The sequence below is a fragment of the Moschus berezovskii genome, chromosome 11 (assembly GCF_049115385.1).
Source record: "Moschus berezovskii isolate FMDL1 chromosome 11, NW_MosBer_1.0, whole genome shotgun sequence".
Lineage (NCBI taxonomy): Eukaryota > Metazoa > Chordata > Mammalia > Artiodactyla > Moschidae > Moschus > Moschus berezovskii.
Genome location: NC_142470.1, coordinates 104970295 through 104986220, shown reverse-complemented (window position 1 = coordinate 104986220; position 15926 = coordinate 104970295). Strand labels below are relative to the sequence as shown.

The following is a 15926-nucleotide window of genomic DNA, read 5'->3' as shown; positions in this document are numbered from 1 at the left end:
ATGCTAAAGCTGAAACTCCAATACTTTGGCCACCTCATGAGACGAGTTGACTCACTGGAAAAGACTCTGATGCTGGGAAAGGTTGGGGGCGGGAGGAGAAGGGGACGACGGAGAATGAGATGGCTGGATGGCATCACCGACTCTGTGGACATGAGTTTGAGTGTACTCCGGGAGTTGGTGATGGACAGGGAGGCCTGGCGTGCTGTGATTCATGGGGTCGCGGAGAGTCGGACACGACTGAGCGACTGAACTGAACTGAACTGAACCATGTATAAAATAAATACACTACAAGGATATACTGTCCAGCACAGAGAACAGAGCCAATATTTTATAAAAACTTTAAATGGATTATAATCTATAAAAATTCTGATCCCTGTGTTGTACACTTGAAACTTACAAAACATTGTAAATCAACTACACCTTAGTGAAGAAATCAACATCCTATTGACTTTTCTGATATATTTAACAGTAAAAATTACCTGTTAATCCATCATTTAATGAAAACTTTTAAAAGAAAAAAATTAAAAATTCCACTTACAATAGCATCAAAAAGAGTAAAATAATTAGGAATAAACCTAGCCAAGGACATAAAAGTCTTATACTCTGAAAACTACAAAATGTTGCTGAAATTAAAGACAGAAGTAAATGAGAAGACATCCTATATGAATGGATTGTTAAGACACCAATACTATTCAAAGTGTAGAGATTGAAAATATTCCCCATCAAAATCCCACTGGTATTCATTAAGAAATAGAAAAGTCCATTCTAAAATTTACATGGACTCTCAAGGGACTCTGAACAGCCAAAACAGTCTTGACAAATAACAAAGCTGGAGGCCTTGTACTTCATGATTTCAAAACAGAAAACTACAATAATTAAATCAGTGTGGCAATGGCATAAAGACAGACACCTAGTGCAAAGGAATAAAGAGCCCAGAACTAAACTCTAGCATTGATGCGCAAATAACTTTCAACAAGGAAGAAGACCATTCAATGAGGAAACAACAATCTTGTCAATGGTGTTTGGAAAACTGGACATCCATGTGCAAAAGACTGAAAATGGACCCTAACCTTACACATATCAACTCAAACTGAAGCAGAGACCTAGACATAAGAAGATGACACAACTCCTAGGAGAAAAGTTAGGAGAAGAGCTTTCTTGGACTGGAATTATTTCTCGGCACAGGCAACAAAAGTAAAAACAGATAAACTGGACTATATCAAAAAACTATACATCAAAAGAACATAATCAACAATGAAACGAAGTGGGAGAAAATAAATTCAAATCATATTATGTGGCAAGGAATTAATATCTAGAAAATGAAAAGAACCAGAATTTAATAAAAAAAAAAAAAGATCAAGCAACGCTTTTTATATAAAAGTGGGCAAAGACCTTGAATAGACATTTCTCCAGAGAAGATCTACAAACAGCTAACAAACATTTGAAATGACAAAAAACAGTGCTCAACATAAGTAGAATTGGAGGACAAGGAAATGGGGAATTGTTTAATTCGTAAAGAGTTTCTATTTTCCAAGATGAGAAGAGTTCTGGTGACTGGTTGCATAACAAGGTGAATTACTTAACACTACTGAACTGTATCCTTAAAAATGGTTTAGAGAAGGAAATGGCAGTGCACTCCAGTATTCTTGCCTGGGAAATCCCATGGACAGAAGAACATGGTGGGCTACAGTCCATGGGGTCACAAGAGTTGGGACACCACTGAGGCAGCAAGAGGCACTTGCCAGAGGCCCCAGAGCTTTTGACGGCAGAGCCGGAACTGTGGCTGAGGACTCCCAGCTCCCAGGCCTCTTGATCCTAGCCTCTCTCACTAGATATGTGTGTAGAAAACTAGAATCTAAAACATGACTGAGGGCTTCCCTGGTGGCTCAGTGGTAGGGAATCCGAGTGCCAATGCAGGAGACATGAGTTCGATCCCTGTTCAGGGAAGACCCCACATGCCTCAGGAACCTAAGCCAGCACACCACACTTACTGACCCTGTGCTCTAGAGCCTGGGAGCCAGAACTACTGACGCCCGTGCACCCTAGAGCCTGTGCTCCACAAGAAAAACCACTGCAACGAGAGGCCCATGAACCACAACTAGAGAGTAGACCACAACTAGAGAGTGTTTGCCGCAACTAGAGAAAAGCCCAAGCAACATGAAGACCCTGGACAGACAAAAATAAATAAAATCGTTTAAAAAAAAAAAATTAAGATGGTAAACTTTCCATCATGTAGATTTTACCACAACTAGAAATTTAAAATATAGGTACTAGGTATTATTTAAATGCATCATAGACCCATATGTAAGCCAAAACCATGAAGCACTCATATGAAAACAGGAATAAATTTTCACAAGCCTGGAATAGGCAGAGGCTTCCTTTCAGTTCAGTTCAGTTTAGTCGCTCAGTCATGTCCAACTCTCCGCGACCCCGTGAATCACAGCACGCCAGGCCTCAAACTCATGTCCATCGAGTCGGTGATGCCATCCAGCCATCTCACTCTGTCGTCCCCTTCTCCTCCCGCCCCCAATCTTTCCCAGCATCAAAGTCTTTTCCAGTGAGTCAACTCTTCGCATGATACACCAAAAAGAAAAACTGGAATTCATCAAAATTAACAATTGTGCTCCAAAAGACAGCATTAAAAAAGATAAACCGCAAACTGGGAGAAAACGTGTTTTTCAAAGGCCAATCATTTGTCTTTAAGTAACCTGTATACATAATGTATCGAATAACCTCTTAAAACTCAACAATAAAAAGACTCACTTAAAAGAAAAATGGGCAAAGGATTTGAATAGACATTTCCCCAAAGATAAACAAATGGCCAATAAGCACACAAAAACATGCTGAATATCATTAACCATTTGGGAAATGGTAGTCAAAATCCCAGTTAGATACCACTTGGTATCTAGTAGAATGACCTCAATCAAAAGCATGAAAAATACAATGAGGTGCTCCTATGTTGGGTGCATGTATACATTTACAATTGTTATTTCTCCTCGTTGGACTGATCCCTTGATCATTATGTAATGTCCTTACCTCTCCTGTGTCAGTCACTCAGTTGTGTCCAACTCTGTGACCCCATGGACTGTAGCCCACCAGGCTCCTCTATTTATGGAATTCTCAGGCAAGAACACTAGAGTGGACTGCCGTGCCCTTCTCCAGGAGATCTTCTCGACCCAGGGATTAAACCCAGGTCTCCTACATTGCAGGCAGACTCCTTACCAGAGTCCGAGCCACCAGGGAAACCCTTATCTCTTGTAACAGTCTTTATTTTAAAGTCTATTTTGTCTCATGTGAGTATTGCTACTCCAGCTTTCTTTTGATTTTTATTTGCATGCAGTATCTTTTTCTATCCCTTCTCTTTCAGTCTATATGTGGCCCTAGGTCTAAAGTGGGTCTCTTGTAGACAGCATACACACGGGTCTTTTTCTTGCACTCAACATAGGAGCACCTCAATATATAAGGCAGAGTAAGGCAAATGCTAACAGCCATAAAAGGCGAAATCAACAGTAACATATTAATAATGGGAGACTTTAACACCCCACTTACACCAATGGACAGATCATCCAGCTAGAACATTAATAAAAAATGCAACCCTTAAATGACACACTAGACCAGAGAGACTTAATTGACATCTTATGGGACAGTCCATCTGAAAGCAGCAGAATACACTATCTTCTCAGAGGCACACAGGACATTCTCCAGGACAGATCACATCTTGGGTCACAAATCAAGTCTTGGTACATTTAAGGAAACTGAAATCGTACCAGGCATCTTTTCTGACCACAACTCTATGAGATTAGGAATCAATTACAGGGAAAAAAACTAAAAAACACAAAGGCATGGAGGCTAAACAGAATAACCAATGGATCACTGAAGTCAAAGACGGAATAAAGAATGTAGACAAGTGACAACAAAACATTATGATCCAAAACCCAGAGGACACAGCAAAAGCAGGTTTGAGAGTTTACTGCAATATAATGTTACTCAAGAAACAAGAAAAATCTCAAATAAACAACCTAAACTTATGCCTAAAGCAACCAGAGAAAGAACAAACAAAACCCCAAATTAGTAGAAGGAAAGAAATCATAAAGACCAGAGCAGAAATAAATGAAATAGAGACAAAGAAAACCGTAAAGGTCAATGAAACTAAAAACTAGTTCTCTGAGAAGATGAAATTAAACCTTCAGTCAGAGAACTGATAAACCTTCAGCTGGGTTTAGAAAAGGCAGAGGAACAAGAGATCAAATTGCCAACATCCATTAGATTACACAAAAAAATTCCAGAAAATTATCTACCTCTGCTTCATGGACTTTTACTGTGTGGATCACAACAAACTGTGGAAAACTGTTAAAGAGATGGGAATTCTAGACCACCTTACCTGTCTCCTGAGAAACCTGTATGCAAGTCTAGAAACAACAGAACCAGACATGGAACAACAGATTGGTAAAAATTGGGAAAGGAGTTGTCACTCTGCTTATTTAACTTACACGCAGAGTACATCATGCAAAATGCAAGGCTGGAAGAAGCACAAGCTGGAATCAAGATTACCAGGAGAAATATCAACAATCTTAGATATGCAGATGATACCACTGTAAAGGCAGACAGTGAAGAGCAGCTACAGAGCTTCTTGATGAGGGTGAAAGAGGAGAGTAAAAAAGTTGGCTTCAAACTCAACATTCAAAAAACTAATGAGATCGTGGCATCAGGTCCCATCACTTCATGGCAAACAGAAGAGGAAACTGGAAACAGTGACAGACTTTTATTTTCTTGGGCTCCAAAATCACTGTGGACGGTGACTGCAGCCATGAAATTAAAAGACACTTTAAAAAAGAAAAGATGCTTGCTCCTTGGAAGGAAAAATATGATAAACCTTGATAGTGTATTAAAAACCAGAGGCATCACTTTGCCGACAAAGGTCCGTATAGTCAAAGCATGGTTTTTCCAGTAGATGTGAAAGTTGGACCATAAAGAAGCCTGAGTACTAAAATATTGATGGTTTTGAATTGTGGTGTTGGAGAAGACTATTGAGAAGCCCTTGGACTGCAAGGAGATCAAAACAATCAATCCTAAAGGAAACCACCCTGAGTATTCATTAGAAGGACTGAAGCTGAAGCTCCAAAACTTTGGTCACCAGATGTGAAAAGCTGACTCACTGGAAAAGACCCTGATGCTGGAAAAGAGAAGGCAGAAGGAGGAGACAGCAAAGGATGAGAAGGTTAGATAGCATCCCTGACTCGACGGACATGAATCTGAGCAAATTCCAGGAGACAGTGGACAGGGGAGCCTGGCATGCTGCAGTCGATGGGGTCGCAAAGAGACATAACTTAGTGACTGAACAACAGCAGCAAGACTCACCAAGAATCAGTTCAGTCGCTCAGTCGTGTCCGACTCTCCGCGACCCCATGAATCACAGCACGCCAGGCTTCCCTGTCCACCACCAAATCCCGGAGTTCACTCAAACTCATGACCACAGAGTCGGTGATGCCATCCAGCCATCTCACTCTCGGTCGTCCCCTTCTCCTCCCGCCCCCAACCTTTCCCAGCAGGAGAAAATTCAAATCAATAAAATTAGAAATGAAAAAGAAGTTACAACAGATACCACATAAATATAAAGCATTTTAAGAGATAATACAGGCAACTACATGCCAATAAAATTGACAACCTGGAAGAAATGGACAAATTCTTAGAAAGTTACAACCTTTGAAGACTAAACCAAGTTAAAAATAGAAAATACAAACAGACCAATCACAAGTACTGAAACTAAAACTGATTAAAAATCTTCCAACAAACAAACAATCCAGGATCAGGTGACTTCACAGGCGAATTCTATCAAACATGTAGAGAAGAGTTAACAGCTACCCTTCTGAAACTCTTCCAAAAAAATTTCAGAGAAAGGAACATTCCCAAGCTCATTCTACCAATACAAGGCCACCATCATACTGAAACCAAAATCAGACCAAGATATCACCAAAAAAATTACAGGCCAATATCACTGATGAACATAGAAGCAAAAGTCCTCAACAGAACATGGTCATATTGAATCTAAAAACATATTAAAAGGATCATACACTATGATCAAGTGGAATTTATACCAGTGATGCAAAGAGTTTTCAATATCTGGAAATCAATCAGTAAGATACAACATCAAGAAGTTGAAGAATAAAAACCATATGATCATCTCAGTAGGTTCAGAAAAAGCTTTTGATAGAATTCAACACCCATTTATGATAAAAACTCTCCAGAAAGGGGGCATAGAGGGAACCTGCTACCGCTGCTAAGTTGCTTCAGTCGTGTCTAACTCTGTGCGACCCCACAGACAGCAGCCCACCAGGCTCCCCTGTCCCTGGGATTCTCCAGGCAAGGACACTGGAGTGGGTTGCCATTTTGTTCTCCAATGCATGAAAGTGAAAAGTGAAAGTGAAGTCGCTCAGTCATGTCCGACTATTAGTGACCCCATGGACTGCAGCCTACCAGGCTCCTCCATCCTTGGGATTTCCCCAGGCACGAGTACTGGAATGGGTTGCCTGCCATTGCCTTCTCCGATAGAGGGAACCTACCTCCACATAATAAAGGCCATATACAACAAACCCAAAGCAAACATCATTCTCTACAGTGAAAAACTGAAAGCATCTCTTCTATGATCAGCAACAAGACAAGGATGTCCACTCTCACCACTTTTATTCAACGTAATTTTGGAAGTCCTAGCCATGGCAATCAGAGAAGAAAAAGAAATAAAAGGAATCCAAATTGGAAAACAAGAAGTAAAACTCACCCTTTCCAGATAACATGATACTATACACAGAAAATCCTAAAGATGCTACCAGAAAACCACTTGAGCTCTTCAGTGAATTTGGTAAACAGGGAAGATACAAAACTAATTAACATAAATATCTTGCATTCCCATACACTAATAACGAAAGATCAGAAAGAGAAATCAAGGAAACAATCCCATTTACCATCACATCAAAAAGAATAAAACACCTACCTAAGGAGGCAGAAGATCTGTACTCAGAAAACTGTAAGATACTGATGAAAGAAATAAAAGATGATACAAACAGATGGAGAGATATGCCATGTTCTTGGACTGGAAGAATCTATATTGTGAAAATGATGACACTACCCAAAGCAATCTACAGATTCCATGCAAACCCTATCAAATTAACAATGGCATTTTCCGCAGAATTAGAACAAAATATTTTGCAATTTGTAAGAAAACATGAAAGACCATGAATAACCAAAGTAATCTTGAGAAAGAAAAATGGAGCTGGAGGAGTCAGGCCCCCTGACTTCAGACTACAAAGCTAGAGCAGTCAAAATAGTATGGTACTGGCACAAAAACAGGAATATAGATCAATGGAACAGGTAGAAAGCCCAGAGATAAACCCATATACCTATGGCTACCTAATCTATGATAAAGGAGGCAACAATATACAATGGAGATACATTGTATATACAATATACAATACAGTCTCTTCACCAAGTGGTTCTGGGCAAACTGAACAGCAAATGTAAAAGAATAAACACCATACACAAAAATACTCAAAATGGGTTAAAGAACTAAATGCAAGGCCAGTTACTAAAAACTCCTAGAGGAAAACATAGGCAGAACACTCTGACATTAATTACAGTAAGATCTTTTTCAATCCACCTACTATAGTAATGAAAATAAAGAAAAGGGACCTAATTAAAAGCTTCTGTATAGCAAAATGAAACCATAAACAAAATGAAAAGATAACCCTCAAAATGGAAGAAAATATTTGCAAATGAAGGAACCAACAAGAGATTAATCTCCAAAATGTACAAACAGCTCAATATCAAAAAAGCAAGCAACTCAGTTTAAAAAAAAAACAAACACAGCACATAAGATCTAAATAAACATTTCTTTAAAGAAGACAGATGGCCAAAAAGCACATGAAAAGATGCTCAACACATCACTAATTATTAGAGAAATTAAATCAAAACCAATGAGGTATCACCGCATACCAGTCAAAATGGCCATCTAGAAACAATAAATGCTGGAGGAGGTGTGAAGAAAAGGGAACCCTCCTACACTGTTGATGGGAAAGTAAATTGGTACAGCTACTATGGAGATTCCTTAAAAAACTGAAAATAGTAGAGCTACCAAATGACCTAGCAGAGCTTCTCTCATAGCTCAGTTGTTAAAGAATCTTCCTGTGATGCAGGAGACCTGGATTCAATTCCTGGGTCAGGAAGAACCCCTGGAGAAGGAAATGGCAACCCACTCCAGTATTCTTGCCTGGAGAATCCCATGGACAGAGGGGAAGCAAGAGTCGGACACGACTTAGCAACTAAACCACCACCAGCAACCATATGACCTAGCAATCCCACTCCTGGGCATGTATCTGGAGAAAATCATAATTCAAAAATATACATGCACCCCAATATTCACTGCAATGCTATTTACAATAGGCAAGACATGGAAGTGTCGTAAATGCCCATCAACAGAGGAATGGATAAAGAAGATGCGATACATATATACAGTAGAATATTACTTAGCCAAAGAAAAAGAACAGAATTATGCCATTTGCAGCACCATGGATGGTCCTCGAAACTGCCATACTGAATGAAGTGAGACAGACAAATAACACTATAACACTTACTTGTGGAATCTTAAATGATACAAATGAACTTATCTTTAGAAAAAGGAAGTTGTAGATGTAGAAAACAAATTTATGGTTACCAGGCAGTAAGGGAGGAGGGAATAAACTGGGAGATTAGGATGGACATATATACACTACTATATATAAAACAGATAATAAGGACCTACTATACAGCACAGGGAACTCAATACTCTGTAATGGAAAAAGAAACCTACAAAAGGGAAATATATACACACACACTCACAACTGATTCATTTTACTGTACACCTGAAACTAACACAACATTATAAATCAACTATACTCCAATAAAAGCTTCAAAAAATAAAATGACTTAAAAGTAGTTATAAAAAACAAACAAAAATATGAAAAATAACAACTGTTGGTGATATGGAGAAGCTGCAATCCTCATACATTGCTGGTGGGGATGTAAAACGATGTAGCCACTGTGGAAAAGTTTGGCAGTTCATCAGTTAAAGCTGGCATTATCATATGACACAGAAATAAAACATGTCCACGTAAAATTCATTCATGAATGTTCATATCATTAGTCATAATAGCCCCAACGTACAAACAACTCAAAAATTCATCAACTGATAAATGGTTAAATAAAATGCGGTATATTTATACTATGGAATACTATTCAGCAATAAAAAGAAATGAAGTACAGATGGAAGCTACATATAGATGAACCTTGAAAACATGGAGAAAGAATCCAGTCACAAAAGGTCACATATTACATAATTCCAAGTTTATGAAAAGTCCAGAATAAGTGAATCTATAGACAGAAATATGTAAGTGGTTGCTAGGAACTGGGTACCCAAGGAGAGAAGGGAGTACCTGCTAATGGGGATAGGGCTCCTCTCTGGAGTGATGTAAATGCTCTGGAGTTGGACAGTGGTGACGGCTTCATGACTCTGTGACTACTAAAAGAAAAAAACTGAAGTTTTACTTTAAGAGTGAATTTTAAGGTATTTGAATTTCTCCCAATGAAGCTCCAAAAAAAGCTATAACTAAGAAAAGATAGGGCTCTATAACATAATTTGAGTTTCTTAACAAACTTAACCTTTAATAAAAGTTGTGGCACTTAATATACAAAAGTTATTGAAAAAAATTATCATTTTCTCTTTCCCAATGAATAATATATAAAATAGACCTCAGTGATGTTGTGCAACAAGGACTAGTGCTGATGTACAATTTTCACTTTAGGTGAACCTTTAAGAAAGCAAAGAGCTACAGAATACTTTGAATGCTCTAACTCCAGTGAACTGCAGACCTATGAAGAAGCAATGGCTCTTCCATCATTCTTCAATCCTGAAAATAAAACTGGAAACTCGGATTCACATCTGGCTCTACTGTATTATGTGACTGGAATAAAATCACTGTGATTCTAAACTTTTTCAGGTATTTCATAATTTTCAGTCTTGCCTCCTAAAATCAACAGCTGCTGAAGTTTGCTCTGAATCCCTTCCTTTTAGGATAAAGCCCACCACTCAACCAGGTGATTCTGACATGAATTACCAAATACAGTGCATAAGACCTCCAGCCCTGGCCAAGATCATGGGGTCCTGTCCCTTTTCCCACAGGGTCTGGTCCAATTCAAGGGCAGGTGTTCCAGAGAAGACAAGAGTCCTTTTGTGGAATCTGATTAGTGGACCCCAGAAAAGGAGGTTATCATTCTTCTTTTTGGATCACAGACTTTAAGGATGGGGGGACACTGGCCTTTTCCACATTATGGAGAGAGGGCCAGCCTGAAAATGAGGTCAGGAAACAGAAAAACACTCAGGAAAGGGAAGCCAGAAGGCCTGGCAGCCTAGTCCCAGCTTTGGATACAGCTTTGCCTAATGAGTGGCATTAACGTTTCAAGGTTGTTATTGAATGAATCAGTGCAGGGGAAGCATTTCTTCACCAAGGAGTCAAACGCAATTTATTTTAGAACTAAATAGTACAATCTGAATAAAAGAAAGTTTTACCCTAAACTTTCCAGATGGATATTTTCTCCCAGGCTGCATGTTGATTTTCACAGTCCCATCCCTGGCCTCCACAGTATTGACAAAGGATGCACAAATTGTGTCATCTGGTTGGGTAGTCAATGGAAACTAACAATCTTTCCATTCCCTGTGCTTCAGAACAATTTTTAAAACACATCTATTATGTTCTCAGCTCATAACTATTCAATTAAATTTTTATTCTAAGAATAACTTAGAGCAAGAGAGTCATTTATACCTACTGAAAACCAGAACTCATCCATTTTGTTGTTTCATGGAGGAAAAAACTGGTCCACCTGAACAGATGTAACAAAAAGTACGTTTCTTATTTTGGCTTCTCTGGATTAATGACCAGAGTCCTTTGTTGTTTTCATCTTGGTTTCAACACAGTAGTATCAATATCCTTTTCTTCCCCTGAATCTTGATCTGGCATCCAACTGGAAATAAATACACAAGTGAATCATACTTTGGACACCATAATCAGACACAGCCCTGGTAACAGGTGTCACTACATGAGAGGAGTAAACCAGCTCCCAGCACAGTCAAAAAGGCAACTGTCACAGCTCGGGGGGGATAACAAGGAGGGAAAGAGGCCATGGAAACAACAGTTCCATTTCGCTCACAGTAAGAGTTTCTTCCTCAGTCCAGCTCACATTCATCTTCTTTTCTGGAGTACACTCAATATACATTATTCTTCTAACAAAGCTGACTTTCTAATTAAGCTTTATTTCGGTTAATATTCAAATGTTTTTAGAATCTTTAAATAGTAACTGAGAAAAGAGCCTTGAAATATATGTTACATACAGCCATTTTGAGATTACAAATCCTTAAATTACTACTCATAGGTCAACTGCATATTCTCTGACTTAAGCCTCACAGTACAGCCATTTCTTAAGTGGTACCACAGGATGGGGGGGTCCTACTCAGCACAGAAGGCAAAACTGCACAGTCAATACCATTCCACAGAAATCCCAGAGGAATGAATTAGTTTAGAGCTAAACCCTATTAATGAGGACAACACAGCCAGCGTGGGACAGACCACTATTTCTTCATCTGAGCACTAGATAACAGTAGCTAAGAGCCACATTTTCAAAAAAGTAATCTTCAAACAGGGAAATCATGATCAGAATGATGAGATGCTATTTATTAAGAGGGCACAACCGATTCAAACCTACCATCTCACCTTCACTCTGAGTTACATACCCACTGTTTGAAATATTAAGCAAAATTACCAGCACAATTTAAATAATTTTATTTCAGATTTTTGCCAACTGAAGTTGCAACAGTTAGTTCCTCACACTGGAGGACTAACAGTGAGTCCTAGTCTTGAAGAAAGGTTGCAAGGATCTCTTAAATCTGCTGAAAAGTTCCCAATACTGCTCTTTCTGGAGTCAAAGTGTAAGTGAAGTTCTGCCTTGTACTGATATTTAGAAATGGTCAGAAGCATGTTTACTTTTTACTAAAGATTATTACAAATGTCTGCAGAAGGCAGATAAACTGTGGAAAAGTTTTATATGTTCTGATTTCTTAATGTTATTTGGAGATCAAAGCCTGAGCTTCAGGATGGGAAGAGTTTATTACAAATCCAGTCATTGTGATTAATAACACCACCTCATCACCTCCTACACTAACTGTTCTTTATGACTTCTCAATTATATAAACATGATTTAACATTCGTGAAAGGTCTAAAGGCTTGCATTTTACAAGGGTAACAAAACTGTGTGGGAGAAGGCAAGAAAATCCTCTTTTCCTACATTAAATGACAGGAAAATATGGCAAACAACTGTGTCACTTGAGAAAGCATTGCCAAATTTTATCTCACTTTACACCTCCCTGGATCTGATTAGTTAGCAAAGTTTTTCTCTGGCCTCCCAGATTATAATATCCTGTATGCTCTGCTTCTCCTATCAACAAAAGGAAAGGGATTTAAGTGCTGCTGACCAATCGAGAGCATGTTCAAGTTAAAGTTACTGCTGTTTTTAAAGGGGTGTTCATTTTTGTGATTTCTTATTTTCTTTTCACAAAGACAAGGCTCCTGGCTTCTATTCCAAAGACCTTTGTAGATCTTTGAATCAAAGAACACTAGAGTAGAAACCATGAGATTTGTAATGTCCTTTAGGCTGTCTCTCCATAATTCATCACTACAGATTCAAACACAGATGCCAACATTTTTCTAATCACATCAACATATAAGGCACAGTGCACACACTTTAGACCCCCACATTATGGCTGTGTAATTGCCAAATGACCCAAATACACAGTAACCAACATCAACTTTTTTTCATTTATACTTGCCAAGACCATGGTCTTAACTCTTTTTTAGAAATTCATAAAGTTCAGCTGCTGTGATCAGCATAACAATCAGCTATGGGTTTCCACGAACCTCACATTAATTCACTGGGTGAGAAAAAATACATCTTTTTTTCCAAGTGACATCACTGTAACCTATTTATAATTACTAAGTCACTCACATATTTAACTCCACAGAGCTAATTTTGAGCATAAGTTTTTAAAAATCTTTAGCCACTTACCATTGATCTTTTACATTCAAAAAATGAGTATTTCAAAGCTTTGCAGTTTCCTTCCTTCAGACACTGCCGAGGGGATTTTCCTTCCTATGACACAAAAACAATATAAATACATGGAAAATTCTCTCACAAGTACAAAGTAACTGTCCAGTTTTTATTTTTAAACTAAGCAAAAGGAGAAAACAGTAATTTACATAAGAAATAATTTATAAATCATTTTAACTGTTGGTTCCTAAGGAGAAAAGGATAAAATTAAAAATGTGTAAAATAATTTGGGGGCACTTTAAAGATATCCTTGAATTCTTGAAAACACTGGTTTCCATGAGACACTTTTCTTTAAAATGTTTATATAAAAATCTAGAAACTGAAATCTCTAGCTCCTTACGTGTAACTTATACACTCAAGGAGTCCTAAAGACAGGGAAGACAGTGTGTGTGACACAGCGACAGAGGGAGGGAGAAAAAGAACATGCGGGTGAGAATCCAAGAACACTGGGGCAAAGGGGAGGGGTGTGTCCTAGAAGCCAGGAGCAAGCTGCTTTAAAGTCTCCAATTACATTATCCTTTTATACAAGCAAGTCTACCTGGAACACATCTTTGCATTTTCCCACCCCTTACCTTCAAAGTCAAGTTCTCTGAGAAGCTCAGTGAGTAAGAATTAGAAAAGGAAAGTAGAATTTTTAACAGAATTTATATATACTGGTGAGGGAAGATCTTCCTGGGCTCAATGTGTAATTAACTTGTCTTTAAGCAGTGAAAGCTCATAAGAGTTTAAGAAAATTGGATTGAACCATTCCCTTTCTGCCAACAAGACAGGATATTTATTGTTCAAGTTCAGTAGCCAGTACTGCTATTTCTGACTCTTAATGGCAACCCACTCTGGTGTTCTTGCCTGGAGAATCCCACGGATGGCGGAGCCTGGTCGACTGCCGTCTATGGGGTCGCACAGAGTCGGACACGACTGAAGCGACTTAGCAGCAGCAGCAACAAATAGTAAGACTTTAAAAATCACACTTGATAAAGTAACTGTGAAAGTAGATAAGAGCTAAATTTTAGTATTTTAGTAAGTAAATCCCAGTTTTTCAGACAACCACTTTCAGCAAGCAGTGGCTGCGCGAGCTGGAGCGGCTGAGAGGAGATAATCCACGTCCAAAACAAGGAGCAGCGGCTGAGCTTTGCTGGAGCAGCCGTGAAGAGATACCCCACGTCCAAGGTAAGAGAAACCCAAGTAAGACAGTAGGTGTTGCCAGAAGGCATCAGAGGGCAGACACACTGAAACCATAATCACAGACAACTAGCCAATCTGATCACATGTACCACAGCCTTGTCTAACTCAGTGAAACTAAGCCATGCCGTGTGGGGCCACCCAAGATGGAGCTGACTGTGGGTCAGATCGTGAAATCCTTATTGCCAAATTCAGACTTAAATTGAAGAAAGGCAATGCCAAAGAATGCTCAAACTACCGCACAATTGCACTCATCTCACACACTAGTAAAGTAATACTCAAAATTCTCCAAGCCAGGCTTCAGCAATATGTGAACCGTGAAATTCCAGATGTTCAAGCTGGTTTTAGGAAAGGCAGAGGAACCAGAGATAAAACTGCCAACATCCGCTGGATCATGGAGAAAGCAACAGAGTTCCAGAAAAACATCTATTTCTGCTTCATTGACTATGCCAAAGCCAGTGGTCACGTATGGATGTGAGAGTTGGACTATGAAGAAAGCTGCTGCTGCTGCTAAGTCACTTCAGTCGTGTCTAACTCTGTGTGACCCCATAGACGGAAGCCCACCAGGCTCCCCTGTCCCTGGGATTCTCCAGGCAAGAACACTGGAGTGGGTTGCCATTTCCTTCTCCAGTGTGTGAAAGTGAAAAGTGAAAGTGAAGTTGCTCAGTCGTGTCTGACCCTTAGCGACCCCATGGACTGCAGCCTACCAGGCTCCTCCATCCATGGGATTTTCTAGGCAATAGTACTGGAGTGGCTTGCCATTGCCTTCTCCAGAAGAAAGCTGAGTGGTGAAGAATTGATGCTTTTGAACTGTGGTTCAAAACTGTGGGACTCTTGAGAGTCCCTTGGACTGCAAGGAGATCCAACCAGTCCATCCTAAAGGGGATAAGTCCTGAGTGTTCACTGGAAGGACTGATGCTAAAGCTGAAACTGCAATACTTTGGCCATTTGATGCGAAGAGTTGACTCATCTGAAAAGACCCTGATGCTGGGAAAGACTGAAGGCAGGGAGAGAAGGGGACGACAGAGAATGAGATGGTTGGATGGCATCACTGACTCAATGGACATGAGTTTGGATGAACTCTGGGAGTTGGTGATGGACAGGGAGGCCTGGCGTGCTGCAGTCCATGAGGTCGCAAAGAGACAGACAAAACATAGCGACTGAATTGAACTTTTCTTTTCTGGAGTTATTTTTTCTTTTGGATGCTTTTGTTCATTGCCTCCTATAAAATGTTACAGTAACAACATAACAGAAGCAGAAGAGATTAAGAAAGGGTGGAAAGAACATGCATGTGGAAGAACTATACAAAAAAAGGTCTTTATGACCTAGATAACTACAGTGGTATGGTCATTCACTTAGAGCCAGACATCTTGGAGTGTGCAGTCAAGTGGGTCTTAAGAAGCGTTACTATGAACAAAGTTAGTGGAGCTAACAGAATGTTAACCTAGTGAAATACTACTGAATTTTAGCTCTTACCTAGCTCACATCATAAGCTCCTTACTGGAAAATTCAGGCTTAAACTGAAGAAAGCAGGAAAAAACACTGGACCATTCAGGTATTACCCT

The 15926-nt window shown here is 39.3% G+C and overlaps 2 protein-coding genes across 2 annotated transcripts in view; one reads left to right on the top strand and one right to left on the bottom strand.

The window, feature by feature from the left end:
- The window catches only part of INPP4A (inositol polyphosphate-4-phosphatase type I A), a 139969-nt gene extending 130003 nt beyond the window's left edge, over positions 1-9966 (top strand). The window contains exon 27 of the mRNA XM_055400546.2: positions 9831-9966. The gene's annotated coding sequence lies outside the window, so the exon portion shown is untranslated. The remainder of the gene's footprint in view (positions 1-9830) is intronic.
- Positions 9967-10659: 693 nt separating this feature from the next.
- COA5 (cytochrome c oxidase assembly factor 5) overlaps positions 10660-15926 on the bottom strand; it is a 34723-nt gene continuing 29456 nt past the window's right edge. Inside the window, exons 2-3 of the mRNA XM_055400554.2 lie at positions 13141-13224; positions 10660-11046 (exon numbers count right to left, since the gene is read on the bottom strand). Coding sequence (XP_055256529.1) covers positions 11005-11046; positions 13141-13224 — 126 coding nt within the window. The 3' untranslated portion in view covers positions 10660-11004. The remainder of the gene's footprint in view (positions 11047-13140; positions 13225-15926) is intronic.